General features: G+C 42.7%; 1 protein-coding gene across 3 annotated transcripts; it reads right to left on the bottom strand.

The window, feature by feature from the left end:
- Positions 1–6,298: 6,298 nt before the first annotated feature.
- Positions 6,299–20,204, bottom strand: HAPSTR1 (HUWE1 associated protein modifying stress responses). Of its 3 annotated transcripts, XM_053991837.1 has the most exons (5): positions 19,760–20,202; positions 18,952–19,032; positions 14,679–14,954; positions 7,233–7,325; positions 6,299–6,850 (listed from the first exon to the last, which is right to left on the bottom strand). In XM_053991837.1, the coding sequence occupies exons 1-5, from the start codon at positions 19,977–19,979 to the stop codon at positions 6,606–6,608; spliced, it is 915 nt and encodes a 304-aa protein (XP_053847812.1). In that variant the 5' UTR covers positions 19,980–20,202; the 3' UTR covers positions 6,299–6,605. The 3 variants fall into 3 exon arrangements, with proteins under 3 accessions (XP_053847812.1, XP_053847813.1, XP_053847814.1); XM_053991838.1 differs by lacking the exon at positions 18,952–19,032 and having other exon boundaries at positions 19,760–20,204; XM_053991839.1 differs by lacking the exon at positions 7,233–7,325 and having other exon boundaries at positions 19,760–20,199.
- Positions 20,205–20,556: the final 352 nt, after the last annotated feature.

Raw genomic sequence — 20,556 nt, 5'->3', positions numbered from 1 at the left:
GTACTTTTGTTGCAGTTTTGATGACAACCTTTAAGTTTCCAGAGGAGCATGTGCCTCATAGGAAAGGAAAATCCATCTGTTCTTGCCAGTGGTCAGTGTTTTGAGCAGCAGATATGGCTTGGCAGCAAGGACAGCAGTGCCCTTTACCCCCTCACAGATAAAACTGTGTTGAGAAGGTCAGGAGAGAGAAAATATTAAGACTAATTCAGGTGGAAAGTGAGCCTGGGAGGTTACCTGCTCCAATCTCTGCCCAAAGCAGGTCCAAGAACAGGATGGAGTCTGCAGTATCTTCAGGGCTGGAAGCCCCACAACCTGCAGGCAATCCATGATTATGTTAACTTGGAAAAACCACCACAAATTATGTAAAAGCACTTACCAGAAACACCTGGCCCTTCAGACAGGCTGTGTTCAGCACAGGGAGAAGCTTCTTGGGTAGGGTCACACACGGGAGGAAGAAAACCAGATGCAGACAAGGCTTGTGGGTCAATCAGGAAAGATCAAGTCAACCTGGAGACTTACTCTGAGGGAACTCTTAGGTCTTGTGTTGAAGGTATTAAAGACCCAATTGTTGAAATTGAAATATGTAGAATCCATTTTTCTGGAAAATTTCTACACAGGACAGATGAACTGTTCATAATTTGGGATATGCATCTAGGCCTAAGGAATTCTGAATTCTGGCAAGACTACCTCAGAAGCTGTTGTAGAGCAAGGAATTGCAGACAAATCAGGTTTTAATTAATAATCTCAGACTCCAAATGAGCTACATCCCTGCACTGTCATCTGGAAGCACACAAGCCTCTACAGCTACAACATTCAGCATATCTTCAGCAGATTCCTGCTCTGAAAACCGCAATCACTCAAATGAAAGACTTTAAAATTCCTTTTAGCAGTAAGACACGCATCTTCAGTGATTCACATTAAGGACAACAGTTTCTCCAGGGAGAGGAAAAAAGCCTGCCTACCCCATGGGAGACCACAGATGCTCTTTCACAGGAAGTAATTTAAATGTAGCCAGGAAAAAAATAGGTTTCACTGAGTGAGCTTTTTCAGCAGAAAAGCTTAGAGATGAAAGCAAAAATACAAATTATAGTTCCCTCAGTAGAAAAAACAGTAGAATTACTGGCAGAGCATTCAATGCAAGTATCTAGAAGATGGTCCCCCTCAGCTGAGAAGTTCACTCACCTCTACACATAAACCATGTATTTCTTTTTGTTGGGGCTTTCAGAGAGAATACAGGTGTTATTTCCTCTGCTTTCAGAGGAAAACAGGTGTTAGAACATTTTGTTGAAGACAGCATTAGTTATCTTCAGCTGTACTCCATGAAATAGATATAGCAATATCACTCTTGCAAACTCATGGCGAAGCTCTCTCCCCAGAGCATTGAAATTTGAAATATATTCAAAAAAGCACAGCAGGTGTTTTTAAAAACAGCCACAAGACTGGCCTAAAGCATACCAAAGATGCACATATTTTTGTGGTTTGAAAGTGATGTAGAGACCATAATCTTGCAGAGAGGTAACACTAGAGACTATGAGTTATTAATTACATGAGATCAAGTAATCTCTCACTTAAACAGCAGAACTTGGTATTTTCTCCCCATCTTGATCTTGCATACCCCATTATAGATGGTACTCAAGGAGTTCACGTCAAAACAAGAAAGCTAAGTTTAAACAGCAATATAAAAATGGGAATGCCCAGAAAAACAACAAACTAACCTCTGGACTGGGCAGCACTGGCCTGTTCTGTGAGCAAAGGTACACAGGGCTGCATGGGCAGGAGCTGGATGTGGCCCTCTCAGAACTCCAGCAGAAACAGAACAAGGTTCTGAGCACACCTACTTTAAATGCAAACATTTTGTATCTTCTGCTTTGATATTTTATAAAAAACACACCAGGTGTTCAAAGTACCAAAAAAAATTCCTATGGCTTGAGTTTCACAGCTGGAAAAGCATTGTGAGTTTTTCTAAGATGCAATGTTGTTACTCCATGACAACACCAACAAGGGACCCCAGGATTCCCCTTCATGCCCAGCTTGCTGTTCTCTAGTACCCAGAGACAACTTCACCTTAAAATAAATCTGATAGAAGAACAGTGAGGTATTACAAAGCATGATTAAGACTGGTCTTACAAGCTGTTTTAACCAGCTGATTGATATTGATGCATTTAATATTGAATTGTAAGGTTTTCTACAAGGCAGTGTCTGCCCAAAGGGCTCACAGCAGATTCCAAGGAGATCCTGGTACCTTGTGCACTCCCCCTTCACATCCCACTGTGGCCAATGAACAGTCCTGGTGTTCCACAGCCCCTGGTAACTGCTGGGACAGCAGCACCACCAGCCGAAGTCACACGGGAAATGCTGCAATCTCACCAGCCACTGAGGAACATCTGGCTTCCATCTCTTTTACAAAACCCCAGAGCCAGGTGATGCTTGCCTCCTACACAGAAGGGACCCAGGTGGTTTATTCACACAGCCTGTGTGCGTTATCCTTTTGGGACAGTCTGAGAGGGCCCAGTGGGAGCAGGGCAGCACAAAGCACCAGTGTTGGCTCAGGGCTCTGGGGGAATTGCCCAGGTTCCATCTCTCCCCAGGAGCCCCAGGCTCAGACAAGGAGTTCCAGGGCCTTCCCCCTGACCTTGCACAACCAGAGGCTCTGAACAAGCAGCCACAGGGCCCTGTGGCCACCCCACACAACCACATCAGCCCCACCTGGTGCAGAGCACCCCACAGAACACACCAGGCGTGCATTCCTCATCTCTGCCAAAGGATTACTTAGCTCTAGGCTAATAACTGAAAGATGCTGGGTTTTAGAAGCCATTTAAGAATCTTTCTAAATTCCTGCTGGAACACTTTGGTGGCTAAGTAAGTGAAAAAATGTTAACATTAATTAAAAAGATACTTTTTAAACTTGAAAGCCCCTATGAAATAAAGCTTTCCTTCATAATGGAATTCTAAAACCTGCTGATAAAGCAAGTGGAAAATAGTTTCCAGGTTTAGGGACACCCACATGAAGCACAAAATGCCGCTAATTAAAGCGCCTGATTTCACTTAAGTCCAAAGAGTCTGTTGCAAAAGACTGGAAAGCTCTACTATTGAAGTCAACACCACTTAACTTCCTAAACTATGCCACTTAAATCTCTTTAAGATGCTTCTTTTAAGTATTAGTGATGTTGAAGTCTGCAGAACATCTTGTACAAATGTAGTACACCCCAATTTTCTGTACCATCGTTAGTCCAAAGGAGACAAAACTAAACCCTGTTTGGTGTAAGCTACACCAAACAGCTACCACCAAAGTGCATTCAAGGAAAGTCCTGATCTGCACAACCAAGGCAGCCTGTCAGCTCACACTAATCACATCTTGTCTGCGATTATTGGATTGTATTATTCAGAAACTTAAAAGAACTACGAAGCAGCCTGATTAGTTGTATTTTTTTTATTAGGTTTATTATGACTTAGAGTTTCTGTTACTCCAGCTGGGTAAACCACATTTGAAAGTAAGTTTAACTGCAGGACTTCAATTTCAACCAAAATCATTTTTGCATGACTTTATTGTAATATAGATTTAAATTGAACATTTAAAACTTACTTCATTAATAAGCAAGCCAAGCTCAGTAGCTTCAGTGCAGGATGTACTTTATGTAACTGCCGCACATTCAGGTTCGATTGGATGTACACGGAGAAGAGACCGGGCAACTGCACGACTCAGAGGAGAAAGCAAAAGTAAGCACCATTTTTACCAAACTAAACAGTTCTCCAGTCAGTGTTCCTTACTGACAATCAACTCACTTCTGGCTCCAGGAGCTACAGTTTGGATATAGCTGAAAGCTATTTCCAGAACATCAGTTTTCTACACTGGCACAAGAAATAGTCTTCAAAGCAACAGGTACTGGACTTTTTTTTTTATTTTTTTTTTTTTTTTTAGAGACAACCTGTTCTCCTGTGTTTATCAGGTGAATACATGCATTTTTGATCACTCTGGCAGAGGTTAAAGAACAAACAACAGTTGGGGCTAAATGAAAAACAATCAAAAGTTGCCAAATATTTAAGATACAAGCCAAAAAAAAAAAAATAATGCAACCAGTTTAATATCAAAGTCTGCTTTCTTTCAAAGAAAAATGGCACAAATTAAATAAGAAGCCAGACAAATTTAGTTTTAGATGGTAATAGACTGAATTAATGCTTCAGAGCATTAACAGGATTTATTTATTTCACTGCAAGAAAGGGGAAAAATAATTTGAACAGGCTCTGTATTTGGGCTAGAGCAGCAGCACTGCTACAGTTCAGTCCCTGAGTGCAGGACTGATACCAGTACGATGTCACCTTTACCACACCAAGAATAAAGTGTGTTAGAAGTTGCAGAGCATAAGCATCTTACTTGTACAAGCCAGTTAAAAAATAAAGAGAAGAGCTGAAGAATGGTTCTCACACCTGTCCTTTCTATTCAGGACTCCACCTTTCTTTTAGAACAGAAAAATCCCTCTGCCAATAGTCTAATAAATACTAATGTATATTCAGATACCATCTTCAAAATCTTTGCTGAAAATGCAGTCTCCAAAAGAAACGAGCTTTATGCAGTATTAACATCTTACATAAACTAAACCTTATGAATTGTAGTTAATAGCAGTAGCTGAAAATAATGTATACTGAGTCTTCAAGTGATGTGCAAGTTCAGCTATGTAACACAGGTGGGGGTTGGAGCAGTTCTTAGCACTTTTCTTTGGACAGTCCTGACAGCTGTCCATGAACTACAGAGCCTCTCTCTACAGTACTGTGCAACTACTGACATCTTCAAGGGCTCTTCAGTGTAAAGAAATGTGATGGAAGCACCACAAGGCAAGGAAATAAGGCTCAAGTAGAGAGCCTTGAGTATCTCACACAGCACTGCTGTCTTGCCTTGACTACAGACATCCATGAGAGAGTATAAAGGGCAAACCTACCGTGAAGTCTGCTTCGAACAGCAAAGATTATACAAAAGAGATCTGACTCTACAAGCACGTAAGCAAAAGTCTTGAAGAGCTGTGTATTAACATGGAGCTCAAGGTGCCTTAACTTCATCAGAAACCACAGTTTTTAGTACTGGGAATCTAGCATAATTACATTTAATCCCAGGATCAGCCTATGCTTCCAGTTAAAGCATGCACACCACCTCTCTAAATACCCCTTTCTCAACGTGCAGAGTTGGAGCTCTTAATTTTCTTATACTTCCTGTGTTATCCCTTTCCAAGGCAGAGATTTAGAGGCCCTAAAGCCAGAGTTCTCCACCAAACACTTCCTCCCTCTACATATAAAAATAGTCAGGACACTCTGAGACTGACATCTGTCCTTCCCCACTCTGAAACAGATTTGCAGCAGATCAGTCTTGATCTCTAGTTCAGTTTTAGACTATGCTTAAGTTACGGCAGCCAGAGTTCAATCCTATGAATGTAAGCTAAACACAAAAAGAAAGCCATTTATCCTTTTTAATTCATGCTTACAGCATGTTTATCCAGAGTTTTATAATCAACTTCCAGTTTTAAATTATTTTCTTAGCACTTCACAGAACCTGCACATCACTCCCTCCTGAAGGGGATGGCATCACAGACTTTTGTTTAAGTTAGTCCAAGTTTCCACATGTGACCAGAAGTCTTACTTGTTAGAACACACCCCTTTTCCAACTATTCCCCACATTCCCTCTCCTCCCACCCCTCCCCAGCAATGGGCAATTACTTCACAAGAAATGTAAAATAGGATATGGGTGTACACAAAACCTACCCTTCACTAATACTGAACAGAAAAGCCTATTTTCCAATTACAGGACATTTTTCTCTAAATTTAGGTCAGCACTGGTGCAGTCTGCACTGTGTATGATTACCACAAGGATAATACCAATAAGTACATATATTTTCTCAAACTGATTTAAAAGCCTATGAAGTTAATTGGGGAGAAGTTTAATATTGCTACTTCAGAGCACTAGAACACACAAAGTGAATCCAATAAAGATCCTTGTATTGATTCAATATTAAGTATTAATTGCATGACCATCATAGCACCTCTTTACATTATCACACAATCACCAGAATTATCAACTGCTTTTAAAACTAAAAAGGGTACAGTCCAATATTTATAACTTGCACACTGTTACTATACAGAAACTAGGTGCATGGTACAGTGCTGCAAAAATGGAAGCCTGCAGTTTTGACAAAGATGCCAAGTCATGTTGTAGACAATTTCAGTCAAACTGGCAATACTGTTTAAGCAAATACTCAAAGCAGGAAATAAAGGATCAAAAAAAAAAAAAGAATTCTATAGCCAAATAAACATCTGAAATTTCCTTTCCCTTTAATAATACAAGTAAGGTCACTTTTAGCCTTGGAACAGATACATGTTCGCCTATGATGATCTTGCTAACTACTACACAATATCTGATGTCCTCTGCTAAGAATATAGTTTAAGAAAGCCGCAGTTACAAGAGGCATCTAATGTAATATCTAAAATTTCCTTTATGGCATTTATTGAATTCTTTGTCTTAAACAGTGAATATGGAAAGATGGCCTCATGTTTCCTTTTCAATAGTACTCTGAGGATCAAGTGGCTTTCAAGCAGCATGGTGGGTTTGAAATTTTTGCAGTTTAGATCATTCTGTTGCGTTTATGAGTTGGTGAGTCTGTAATGACATCGCCACACTGGGCTGAGGTACGCTTTCTAGTTCCACCATTGTCCAAGTGGAGTGCCATTTCTTCTGATATGAAAGTGTTCAAATCAACATCATGGAGTCCATTTCTCCTTCGACTAGCATTGGAGCCACTGCTCACGTGAGTAGGCGAGCCTGGGGTACTCGAGCGAACACTTATACTAGCCATTGCACCACTAAGACCTGGGGAGAGAGAGAAAAAGGGCTTCAGTCAGACAGCACAGAAAGTTCAGTTCCCACGTGTGCCACACAGGATCGCACTCAGCCAAATTCCACTGAGATCTTAAAGACACTTCATCCTGCTATTTGTACCACTCCAGTCCAGAGCACACCTTCTCAGCTTTCAGTCCGTGTAATCCAGTAATTACCAGAACTGCTTTTTCTGACATTAAAAGTGAGCCTATACACCAGGATGTAACAGCACACTCTCACAAAACATTAACTCCACAAGGCAAGACATTCTATACAGAACAGGGACATACTCGAGAGCAGATAATTCAGTTTATAGGCTTCACACTGAACCAGAGTTACACAGCCCTGCGAAGGACTTTCGAGTTGAACTGACCTGGTCTTGTGTCAATACCATCACCATGCTCCCTTTCACTCCCTGAAGGAAACTGCAGTATGGCAGCAGGTCTCAGACAGGTGTACACCACGGCTAGTTTATAAATACAAACTTTTATTTCATGGCTAACACTAACAGCCAACATATTAGTATTATTAAATTCAGAAATGCACTTGAAGAAAAAGCAAGGAAAACCACATAACAATCACCCAAAATTTGTTATCAACAGATCTGATACAAATCACTGTTCACAGGTACCCTGCAAGTACTTTGGTCTCTATTCAGATTAATGGTGTTCAATTCAAATTGAAGTTTATTTCTTGTAGAAACAAGGCCATAAAAAGACAATCATGAACTTTCATACTTATTTAACCTCTGCCTTCTGTAACATTACAATTTTACAGAAGTGGGACATTCTAAAACATAAATTTAGTGAGGACTAAATACACAGAAGTCTAACTACTCTTCTCAATTTCCAATTCAGGCTGTATTTGGAAATAAACAGGAGCTCAGAGATAAGACACACATCTTTGCTATCATAACTTTTTCAAATCTCAGTATTAGTAGAAGAGTACTGAAACATCTGTTGGCCCTAGGAAGGATAAAGATAGATCTGCATATTTTCTAACAATAAGAACAAGGAAATGTTGAACTGTCCAGGAAGATTCCACTCTCAGTAACCTTCAAAATCTTAAGAGTTCTCTTCTCCCATCTCAATTATTCTATAGCTCTGGCCAGCCATCACAAATCTTGTGTGTGCATTAATTCACATCTCTGTGAACTGTCAAATGCGTAGCCAAAAATCACTGACTGACAAGTCAAGCCTAACAAAACCCAATCCATCAGCTGCTGGCAGGCCAAATAGGCAACTTCAGAGGCTCTGGGAAGAGAGGACTGCTAGAACTACAACATCAGTCACCACAAACCTCAGAAGCTGAAGTCTAAAAGCCATCCGCAGCAATGGCAGGTTGATACACAAGTCAGGATGGAGCAGCCCAACCAACTTCACTCTATTGAACATTACTGAATGAACACTTAAAGTTTCCAACTTGTAACAGCACAGGAAATACTTTACACAGATCTGGCATTACACAACAATCAGTAGACACAGCCACTAATCACAGATTCTTTCTTAGGGCTCTTGCTTACAGCTCCAAGTGGTGTTCAAACAGGGCCCAGAAGTACAGTATGAACTCCACGAGGCACCCTGCAGATTTTATTAATAGCAAAATCATTGTTCATTCACAATGGCAGAAAGTATTTAAACAGAAGAAGCTGTTTTAGTGTAAAGGTAACTCAGAAATGAGGTTTGTGACAGCATTCCCAGGATTAAGGACAAGCTTAAATTCAAATCCATTAGGAAAAGAATTTCCCATGCATCCACCAAATAAAGCAATGCAGCTAAACTTGATGACAAATGTATGATAAAAAGCCAATTCAGATACCATGTCTTGGATAAACTACTAACATACACAATTTGGGCAGGTAACAAATCACAATTCAAAGACATCAGTAGTTTAATTTCAACTGGCATGACATACGTTAGAAAAAATATTAATTCATCCTGTACATTTAAATTGCAAAAAATCTGACAGCATACAGGTGACATTTCTTCAAATCCAAACTGATTGTAGAGATTTCCCCCCACATCCCTATTCCAAGCCAAACTGCTGTGACCACACAAGTTCAGTCATTACTTACACTTAAGAGTCAACAATTTACATCACTTATCAGTCATTTACTGTTATACAACTCATACCAAAGGAGCAACATAGTAATTCAGTTTTAGCCTGACATCTTTTTACTACATCTAGTGCCCAAGTAAGGGAAGAAAAATGATTCTAAATAAACCCCAAAACTGACCTGTGATGTCAAAAAATATTTTTTGGCACCACTCAACAACTGTGTTTTTAAGTGGAGCCTTTTCAAGTAACAAGCATTCTTTAAAATAGTTGATACAGTTAAAAGATGTATCTCTAACACGCTGCAGCATATTCTAAACCAGACTGCCAAAGTTCACAAGCAATGCCTAAAGCAGTCACTGATTTCCCAGTATTCAGGTAATGCTGGATCACTGTTCATTTAAATACACAAACAACCTTCAGGAGATAATTAGAAGTTAAAATCTTCAAGCCAACTTAGTGTCTAAGGCAGGAGAGTAGCTTTGAATTAATTTCTATAGATCAGAATATAAGGATATTGCATCACAGCATGGGCTTTGAGCTACAGGTTAATTTTGCAACTCACACAGGTATTTAGTACCAGTAAGAGCCATGGCTGGATACACTGACAGACTGAGTGACAGCCTCAGCTCCTGGCAGTTAGCCACATGACACAGCACTGCCCATCCATCCAGAAGAACAAAACTGCCAAATGAAACACTCAGATCACAGTTTGGATTGGCACATTAGGATTGGCTAATTGAGCTAACATGGAAAAGTCAAAGCAAACTCAAGGCATATATTAAAATATCAAGATGCCACTTCATGGAACCAATATCTCTTGAGAACAATCTGCAATGCTCAAAAAAATCTACTTTTGGTCAACAGGGAAAAAAGAATTAAGTTTTACCTCGAGAAGCTGTGGCAAGGCAGAGGAAATCTCAGAAAAACCATTTACTGTGAATTACTCTAAGTTTAAGCTTTCAGCAGACTCAGAGCTCTTCCCAAAGCATTTAAAGCAGTAACTGACACTAGGAAGTGGTAAGATGACACGACTGTCAGCAAATACCACTTCCCAACCTCAAATTTCTATATTGTGATTAATATGGCCTAACCACAACTTTGTCCATACAACAGGACAGAGATCCAAAGAGCTGCTAAAGTGGCTTCACTTTTCCAACAATCTCACACCCACCTCTGAAGTTTCCCACTCCTTTCTACCAGCGACATCTCCTTTATTCTTAGAGGCCTTTAAGAAGGCCCACATGGCTCTTACCCCTTTTTGAATTTGAAAGGTTTGAAGTGGAAGGTGTATCTCAAAGATTTTGCAGTACCTAGTACATTCTCTTTGCTGTCATATCTTTCATCAACAAAATGACATTTCATAGACAATGATTTTACAAAGAGTTATATTCTGAAGGTCTTAGAGTACTATTAGAAAGAGCTGTGACCAATACTAGCCAATTTATAACTAAGTACATTCCAAAATTATCAAGATATTAGAATGCTTGACTGGAGTATGTTTCATGCATTACAAAATACTTTAAACTGTCAACTCAAAATTATCAAGTTTATCACCACTGGCCTAACAAACTGTAAATGCTGTTTCATCTGCACTACAATCATGCCCATGTACAACTTATTCAGGTCACTATCACAGCATAATATACTGGGTAGCTACTGTTCCACAGAGTAATAGTACTAACTATTGTTTCTAGAAGTTTTAATCAGGAAGTATCAAAAGGAACATTCATGCTTAGGTAGTGTGACTAAAGCAGGAATTAGTTAATAACCCCAGATACATATAAAATGGCACGCAGAGAGATCCTTGTCACTCTTCTGTCATATTCACTCTTTCATAATACTGGCTCAAAGAGCAAGTTTTAGCAGCACATACCAATACACAATTCCATCACAGATATATATATATATATATATATATATATATATACACACACAGCCTTTAAATCAAACTGTGTCAGACCAATCGGAACTCTGTTCTCCCATTCCCTCTTTCACCAACTGCTGCTCCTCCACTCTGCTAAGTGCTCCCATTTTAAACTGCACTTCAATATTCTGAGCAGCAAATATGAAGGCCTAGTGGAAACTCTGAAGGGGCCAGGTCACACACTTCTATGTGCAAGTGCTCTCCCTACCCCACAGAGACCAAATCACATGAATTATACACATCAACATTAAACCTAAGGAGAAAAAGAACTAATGTTCTCTCACTGTACTGCTGCCCTATTTTTTTCCTAAATTCACCTAATATTTGATTAAGAATGCTTAAGTCAAATGCATTTCAACATTACCTTTCCAAGCTTTCTTCTTGCCCCTCCTCATATCACAGCATTTTCTCCCATTATGCTGGGAGGACAGTGTGTGAAACATGGAGCACATCCCACAGTGAAGGCCACGGGCTGTGCACCAGACTTGGTACTGCAGCTACAGCCAGGCACAACGTGGCCGAGCATGTGGCAGTGTTTGGGAATCTTGTACTGTTAGCTCAGATTGATGTAATTGAGCCATTTGAAACTTCTCTCTTACAGAACTGGAAATGTCAATACACATCCAGAGAGTAAGTGAAGATACATCCATACTCTCCCTAGCTGCAATGACACTTCAGGGACTAATGGAAGTTAAAAACCCAACTCTGTAACTGAGATGTTGGATAATAAAGGTATTATCTTCTACTACCACATCTTAAAACACCAAGATCAGACTGAGATTTCATTAAAGTTTCAGAAAACTGCACTGGCACTTCAGATAAAAACCTCATGCATTACCTTGAAATAACTACTCAGCTTTTCTAAAAGGCTTGAACTTTTCAAATACTCACAGTTCAAGTCACCAGCCGTGCTATATTTCAAAGGTTACCCATCAGCATGCTAACAGCGAAAAGCTGATAATAAGGGAGAAGATGTTGTTTACCGAAGTTTACTCTTGAGAGAGTAAGGTTCCAAAGTCTCATTCTCACTAAGTAACACTAAAGATTTCAGTAACAACTGCAGAGCATAGGTGCCATGGAGTTAAAAATAAAAGGGAGATCACATACATCTTAAACATTCTCATGCCTAACTTTTTGTCATGATAATTTTGCTTTTAGCTACTGTAACAGGTTCTTCTCTGCTCTTCTGCTCTCAAGTTTTCTTGCAGTAGGAAGACTTGGTAATCAGTATCACAAGATTAAATTCTGGGGTCAATATCCTGTCAAAAAAAAAATTGTGAACCATCTTGCAGAGATAAAATACAGGTTAGACGTTACAGGGCTGGAGACAAAAATCCAGTTTTAAGATATTTCTTTTCAGATGAAGCATACAGTTTCAAGATTGCACTGATGCCTAAAGGATGCTAACCTCTAATGTTTTAGTCTAGGGCATACACTTAGAATTCTGTTTGATGTTCCAGGAAATACTGAATTATTAGCTATTTTGTTACCACTGCTTCTGTCAAAATTTTCAGATGTGCTTATGATGCATTTAGGGGTTACATGATGAAAAAAGAGGTATTTTCCACCATCAAAGGGGAAGATCAACAAGCTGTAATGCCATGATCTTTAGACACATATTAGTACCTATTTCTGAGAAGTCAATATGCCAGCTCTGCTTCCACTGAGTTTTACTTGGTGCCATAGGCTATTCATACCTATCCCTGCTTTACTATAAGAGGTCTTGCTGCAAGCAGCAAAGTTTTAGCATTATCCCCCAAATCTAATTCAACCCATCCACATGGCAAATAAAGAAATACTCTATTCCCACCAGGAAGCCAACCAGCACAAAACAGTTTCCCACCTTTACATGCCAGTTGGAAACTCCTCTCAAAACCTCTGGGCCTGCTCCTCACTATGATCAGGTTCTCATGTTCCCTCATGATACTTAGAAGCAGCACTTTCAAACAATGTGCCAAAAATTACTATAAGCACAAGCCTAATGAGGACAATTTACACACACCTGAAGATCCTTGGCAGGTTTCAAAATCAAAACATAGTTTTGAGAAGCCCTATAATAAATAGGAAATGAGTTCATGAGATTGCTTAATCACAACTTCCTTAAAGAAACAAAAGAAAGGGGGAGAAGCTGGAGTAATGCAAACATTGTAGGCAATAACCTAAAAACAGTTATAAGGCCCAAAACAAGCCTAGTCACTAAAGGATTAGTACAAAAGCATTTGTGTCAAGGACCAGATTGAAACTGATATGAGGAGAACCTAATCCAGAAGGTGACTGACATGTAATCTTGTCAACCAGCTGATGAAGGGGAAAAGTACATTCTGAGCCCCTGCTGTGCCACTAGAGAGGACAGAACTTCCTCACAACCCTGCATTACATTATGAAATATGGGAAATTTTATACATCACTGTTCAGATCCTCATCCTATAGAGAAGTTACTTCCATAAACCACCTCTGTACAAAGCAGATGCTAGGAAATGATACATGGACACAAAAAGAGCCATATTACCAAAAAAAAAAAAAGCCTCTGAGTTTACTTAGAGCTCACTGTGCTGAAGTGAGCATACCTAAGCTTCCTCTCACCTGAGACTGAGCCTTTACAGTTAAATGCAGCTCCACAGATTCAACTATATTTTCAGAATAGCATTTTTACAAGGGTGCTCACCACAGTGAGAGCCAGCTTCTGCAGCTGTTCTCATGAAATTAATTTTATCTACACTGAGTAAGCAACAGTGGTGCACAGAATTCCCTAGTCCCCTTCCAGTATGAGACAGGAAACTGCCAAAACCAACGTGACTGAGTGGGGAAGCATGTTTGGTTTAAATGGCTGTCACCTAGACAGTAACAGTGTCTGGACTAGGCATCTTTAAAAGCCGTCACAGCACAGCAGAAGCCAAGACTGCATTTTCAGGAATTCATGCTTCTAATTAACCCATCAATTCTATCCTCCCACTGAGAATATCCAGACAATAAAAATTTCATTTAGGTTGCACTTCTAGATAGCTTAATTTTCATTTTTAGAATGTCCAGGCTTTGTACCTCAAGGTATCTGTTACCCTTTTGAATTTTAGAAGGCATAAAACCCAGAGGTGAACTGCCTCATCTCACCTCAAGAGCAATTTAAAGCACATCTGTCTATCCCATAATCCAATACAGAATAAGCTACTGAATATTCATGTCTGAAAAGAGATACACCCAACATTGCTGGTGATGGCAAGGAAGGCAATTCAGTATGACAGTGGAAGACATGTAAATCTGAAAGTGACCTAGAACAAACTTCTGAACAGGACTCAGTTATTTAAAAAATGTATAACTAAAACACCCTTTCCAGGGTACTTTAAGTAGAATGCTGAATAATGTTAGGCATTATCCAGTGCCTAACAAAGGTGCTAGAGACAGAGCCACAGACATCAAATTCCCTCCCCCCCAAGCCCTCAAAAATTTGCTAATAGTCAAATCTTAATATTTAACTAGTTGCTAGCATAGCATTGCCATTTTCCAAGAATTCTGTTTACTTTAGCATTGGTATGAATGCCAAGTCTCTTCATGCTTCAAAAACACTACCAAGACTTGATACTTAACTGCTGAGTTCACAGCTCTGCAATATTACAGACCCAAATTTCATTTTTATTCAGTACCTTTTCTTCATTCAAAATACTCAACTATACAAATTTCTAGCAGCCAACACATGCCTTGTACTTGCAAAAGCTCCCTTAAAGAATGAAGGGGATACCTTCAGCTGGAACACCAGGTACATGACACATTATCATATGCCAAACATGCTTTAAGAACCCCCACCCAATTTTAACCAAGTAGTATTGAAAAAGTGACTGTTACCATGCAGAGCTATGGCTTCACGGAAGGGTTGCAAATCAGTCTCTACAGATGAGCTAGTTTCTGTTGAAGTAGCTCGGTTAGGGGATACTACAGTCAGTCTTGGGGGAGCTCTAGAATTTCTTGGAGGAGGGACTTTTCCACAAAGGAAGCTGATTAAGTCTTCTCTTCGAATAGTTCTTCTGCGTTTTTTAACCCAGGCTAACACATCCTTATTCCGACGCTGATAGCCAATCTGAATTCCTAAATCAAAGCTTCGCTGGTGGGCATCCACACTCTCTGCAAGAGGACAGAAAAAAGTTCTCTTAGTGTTACACAGCAATGTAAAGCATGGCACAGCACTGATGTGGCCTCCTGCCAACCACAGGAAAGAATATCTACATCTTCTACAGGTTACACCATAAGGCAGCACCAAGGTGGCTGCAGCAGCAAAGAAGAGTTCCATTAAACCTGAAGAGAGTATTAGCCAAAACATTTCATCTTCTTTACAAGTCAGGTAGTCAACAGCAACTCCAGCACCACTTAAACAGCATTTACTATACCTCAGGTCAACACCACAGCACTGTTTATTTACATTAAAAACACACTTAGAGCTTGTCAGACTGAGGAAGATACTTAAAACAATGGACAACAGAATTAGACACACAAAGTGCATCAATACAGCCAGGAAGCCCTAACATAAGAAAGGAGTAACTGCTTTTCATCATTCTGACACGTAAGAAACTGCCAGAAAACTCAAGATTTCTTTCAAATTCTTCTATTTTCAGCTGGATTTCAAGTGCAGAGGCAATTCACAGGCCACAGTTTTGAAACTAGTTAGAACACAAGTGTCCCCAACGTCTTTCAATTAGCCAACATACCATTTACAAAGGCTAAGAAAGTTTTCTTCTCCATTTAGGATCCCATGGCAATTCTGATATACAAAAGTATTAAACACACTATTTATAATAAATCCTACTACAAAATGCAATTTCCCTCTCTGTTAAAGTAACTAGTCATCTGTGCACATCAGTTATAACTGTGTCTCCAATGTATTAAGTTGCTTTCAAACTTCGGGAAGTGTATTTCTGGCTACCAGTTTGAGTAAGTTTCAAACCACAGTAACAGGTGGGACAAATCCTGTTCACTACACAATTATGCTCATCTTGTTAGTCATAAGTGTGCTATCAGAGCTTTGACAACACCTATTTCAGTTTCATGTAAAGTACTGTTATGTTGCTCTTGCTCCTTAAAAGGCATGAACATATCCTCTCCAATTTTGTTTACTTGAATTCCATAGAATGCTTTTAATGTGGCAAAGCTGATTTAAACAGCATTTTATATTGTTGTTTTATTAATGAAGCCCAAGACAAAAGCCAGAAGATAAAGGTATTTCTTTAAGAACCGCTATCCCAAAATATTGGTTTACAAACAATGATGTACACATCTAATGTAGTTTTGTCACACTCCAGAACCCAAAAAGTACTTCTATTAAATGTTATTCTTGGACTTTTATTCTAAGGCACCACTGCACAGACCATGAAAGACAGCACTGAGGTCTACACTGCCAAAGAGCAGCACTTCAAACCTAACACAAAAGACTAAAACCACCTCTAACTGAGCTGAGTTAAATTTTGGGAGCTTTTGGAGTATAAACTAAACAAGTAAATAAAGTACACTTAACCTGTTATTTTTATCCACTCTGTACTACTTTGTAATCTGAAGGCTACATTTACAAATGCTAATTCTTCTGAAAGCAATGGTAACATGACAGATTATTCTTCCTGCCATTTTGTACTCCACAGCAGCCCAGACTTCAATGTACTGGCAGTAAAAGCTGCCCAAACACTCTGGAGCCAACTTGGAAACTGAAAATACTCCTTTAATCACTTCCTGAAATACCAGGAGTGTCCTTCTGAGGCTTGGAGGCCGGCTTTACGTCAATACCCTGCTTTCTTTGTGTATGAGAATGCTTTACAAAGTGCTAACTGTGAACTAGGTATGAGGTCAAACACTGACTGCTGATGCAGCCCAGAGAAGTTTCAAGCATCATTACCCCGGGTAGATTAGATTTTTATGGTAAAAGCCACAACTACTTTGTTTACAAAGTTAAGCTGGCAAAACCTAAGCAGTCAAGCTGCATATATTTTCAAATTACTAAGTCAAAAATCAACATTAGAAAATATTCAGGTTTTTTTTTAATAAAAACAAGGTAAGTTGTAGGCTCAGAAGTCTTATTCTAACATATACCTAGAACTTCCCACAGTGGCCTTAAATTCTAAATCCTACATCACAAAGCCATGCCTTCACTTTTTTCATGCAATCAAGATAATGAAGTGCCTTGAATGCAGTCTCTATCACCAGCACCAGAAATTCAGGACATAAGACCATCAGTGTTGTGTGATATTAAACTTCTAATCTATATTCAGAAGAAATGCTGACATTCAAAACATCATGGCATTCTCATTATGCACCATTCCTCGGGTTGCTCTTGTTAAAAAGATGATGCCTCAAAAATCCAAGTATTTATCAGATCAGAAAGCAGCTGACAAGGCAAGAGGCAGTTTGTGGTGTTCAGTTCACCACACCAAGTATTCCTCCAGTATTCTGATAGAGTCCTCCAAAACAAACAGTACTGAGAATGTGAAAAACAGGAGTTTTTTTTAAGAGCCATGTTCACCACTAGGGAAAGCAAGCTCACAGTAAGAGACTCCAGCTTGTCAGATATGACAGTGTTCAGCTGGTTCTACCATGTTATCTCCAAATTTCTACTGACTTGCAAGTTAACTGAAAACTGAAAGACGGCATTCCTGAGTAACTCGGGTACTTTAGGATCAGTGTGAAGAAAACATTTGTTTCAGGTGCTGGTTTTTGGTTTTTCTGACCTAAGTCAGATTCCAGCTTATTTCCCCGATCACCTACTCATCGGTTAATCACATCATTGTCAACAAAAAGGCTCATTTTGCCTAGAGCACAAGTAATCTAACATTTTAAGCAGAAATAAACAGCCAAAGTATTCATACTAAAAATGCTGTAAGGGAGAGCTATGCCATTTGAAAAGACAAGACCATAATTATTCCAGACAATTTATTAACACTACCTGCTGCTACTCTAGCACCATTCTCAAATGACTACTGTCCCCAGACATGTTCTAGTAACCCACTCCCTCAGGCCAGCACCTTCCTGCTCTGAGGTGCTGCCCCTTCACATGACCTGACACATGCACACAGCATTCAAATGCACCTTCTGCAGGAGGCAAGACTCTGGCAGTGAGAGTTGTGCACCTACATTTCCTCCTTGCTCTGTCCACATCTGCCAGAAATCTGATCACCCATCACAAACACATCAAGTTCAACTGCTTAAAGCAAATCCAAAATGACAAAACTGGAGGCAAATGAAGGAGCATAGAGTTAGAACTACAAATAGTGCTGTATAGACCAAGGGAAAAAGTCAAACTATAAGCCAGAAAAACAAACATCTGGAATTTTAAAGCGCTTCCCTTCCTTGGAATGGAAGGCAGTGACAATGGGAATCACAATGTGCCAATTTCAGCCTTCACTGATATGTATCATTTTAGCACAACCTTTTTAACAAAGTAAAAACCACTGAATGATCCTTCTGCAGACAAGAATTCCTGGGACAACCCAAAGAACTGCAAAGTTCAGAAGCACCCAGTAAACCAGCACTAAAGCACAGCCACATGCAGAGCACACTCCTATAAAAGTTCTGGCTAACACTGCCTTCTTACAGCCACACTGAACACAGACATAATGACATTCTAGTGCTTAAAATAAACTGTGAGGCTTACTTAAGAAGCCTCAGTGCCACAAGAAGATAAAACTTTGTCACATAACAGCTATGCAGAATTTTATGAACACTAAACCCAACTTCGCTTCACCACAAAAGAGAAGGAATTATACTGACACCCCAACATCTAATGCACCATGAAATATAAGCAACGCAGGGAATTTCAGTAGTTTAACGAGCCATTGTACGCTTCTCTTGAATTCACAAGAAAGAGACACGTGTTAAAATACCCTTTTTCAAGGGTCTCAAAGTGAAACAGATTTTAAGTTTATGAGTCACTGACATGAGGCAACAGAAAAGATTCAGCTACCGTCAGCTAAAGTGGACCAGGGAAAACCTGCAAGATTCAGGAAGCAGTCTCGGGTTAGATTTTATCAGGGTGAATAAGAGACATTAACAGGCCCTACTTATGAGTAAGCCGGGGCAAGAGGCAGAGTGGGGCCCGGCTCGGCGCAGAGGGCTGCCGGGGCAGCGGGGGGCAGCCCCTTACCTTTGTAGAGGTTGGTGACCGCAGTGGCGGCGTTCTGGAAGGGGACCCAGAGGGAGAGCCCCGGCTGCTGGCACACCCGGTCTGCAGGGAGGGAAGGACACACGCTGTTTATTTTGGAGTCACCCGCTCCGAACGGCCATGTTAGGTTTCGCCATTTTGTTCCACCTTCCGGAGGCAGCTCCGGATCGGGGCCGAGCGGGGCGGGCGGGCAGCGGCCCGGCCGGGGCAGCGGGCGCGGTGCCCCCAGCGCGGCGGGGAGCGCCCGGCCGCCCCCGCCCCGGCCCCGCCGCACAATGAGCCCGGCCCCGCTTCGCCATTTTGTCGGGAGTCTCTTCCCGGGGCTGGGCGTCGGGAGCCGCCGGTAGGGCCGGGCTTCCCGGCCCCCCCCCACCCTCCCCGGCACTCGGGTCTCGCCCCCGCCGCCCGGACCCTCCCGGCGCGGCCCCCGCCGGAGCGCCCCGACACCCCGCGGCCGCGCTCCGAGCGCTCCGGCAGCCGGGGGAGGGGGTGCGGCCGGGCCGGCGCTGGAGCCGCCCCAGAGGCCGCGCCGGGCGCTGTCCGGGCCGCGACCGCGGCTCCCCCTCCCTCTCGCCATTTTGTTTTCCCGTCCGTCTCTGAGGGCGGCCGCGGGCCGGCAGCCGCTCCTCCCGCCGCCTCGGCCCCTTTGTACCGCTGCGGGCACCTCCCCACCCCGGCGACTCGACGCCCCCACCCTCCACTGCCCGGGCCCCGAGCCCACCGCGCTCCGCCGGCCGCCTGACCGCAGCCGCCCCAGCTGTGCCCTCCCCAAGCCCCCGACCGTGCTCACCCTTGTAGAGCTGCGCCACGGCGGTGGCCGAATTCTGGAAGAGGTGCCAGAGCTTCTGCTGTTTGTGCTCGGGCTGCGCCGCCGCCTCGTCCTGCAGCTCCGGCGCCAGCGCCTCCTCCTGCTCGGCCTCAGCCAGGCACTGCCGCTCCCACTTGCTGAACCAGTGCTCGGGCCCGTGCTCCTGGATCTCCGCCTCGCCCTCCTCCTTCTTGTCCTCCATCCTCCGCCCGGCTCCGCGTCCCACCGCCGCGTACACCCGGTCCCGACAGCCGGCCGCGCTCGTTCCGTGCGCCGGGCCGGCCCTACCTCACCCCCATGCCGGGCCCGCCCGTCGCTCCGCCGGCCCCAAACACTCCGAGCGCCGGCACCGCCCCGAGCGCACTGAGAGCCCGGCCGAGGCGCCTGGGAACGCGCAGCCGGCCCGTCCCGCCCGCAGCGCCCGATTGGCCACCACCGCCCCGGCACCGCCGGCCCGTGCGGGATTCCCAACGCTCATTGGCCCGTTCACGTGTCCGTCAGGCGGGACACCCCGGGGGGCGGGGCTAACGCAGGTTTGGTTACGCCGTCACAGCCCCGTGCCGGGGGCGTCGGCGCGGTGCGCGTGCGCAGTGCGCTGCCTCGCGCGGCCCCGGCCCCGCCCCTGGCGTGAGGCGGCCCCGCCCGCGCCCCCCCGGCAGCGCCCCGGGGCCGCCCCGAGCGGGCGCGGCGCTCCCGGCCGCCGGCGGCCCCGGCAGGCGCCGTCCGCGGCCGTGCCGGGAGGTGGCAGCGGCCGCCGCGGCTCCGCTGAGGGGCAGAGC

The sequence above is a fragment of the Vidua macroura genome, chromosome 16, assembly GCF_024509145.1.
Source record: "Vidua macroura isolate BioBank_ID:100142 chromosome 16, ASM2450914v1, whole genome shotgun sequence".
Lineage (NCBI taxonomy): Eukaryota > Metazoa > Chordata > Aves > Passeriformes > Viduidae > Vidua > Vidua macroura.
The sequence above is the reverse complement of the archived record's forward strand: the minus strand, read 5'-3'. Positions and strand labels throughout refer to the sequence as shown.

Coding starts and splice junctions, on each gene's coding strand:
- HAPSTR1 (XM_053991837.1), bottom strand. CDS start 19,979: ATGGAGGACAAGAAGGAGGAGGGCGAGGCGGAGATCCAGGAGCACGGG. Junction 14,955..18,951: donor GGTCACCAACCTCTACAAAG/GTAAGGGGCTGC, acceptor GTCCTCTTGCAG/AGAGTGTGGATGCCCACCAG. Junction 7,326..14,678: donor TGAAGCCATAGCTCTGCATG/GTAACAGTCACT, acceptor TTTATAAACTAG/CCGTGGTGTACACCTGTCTG.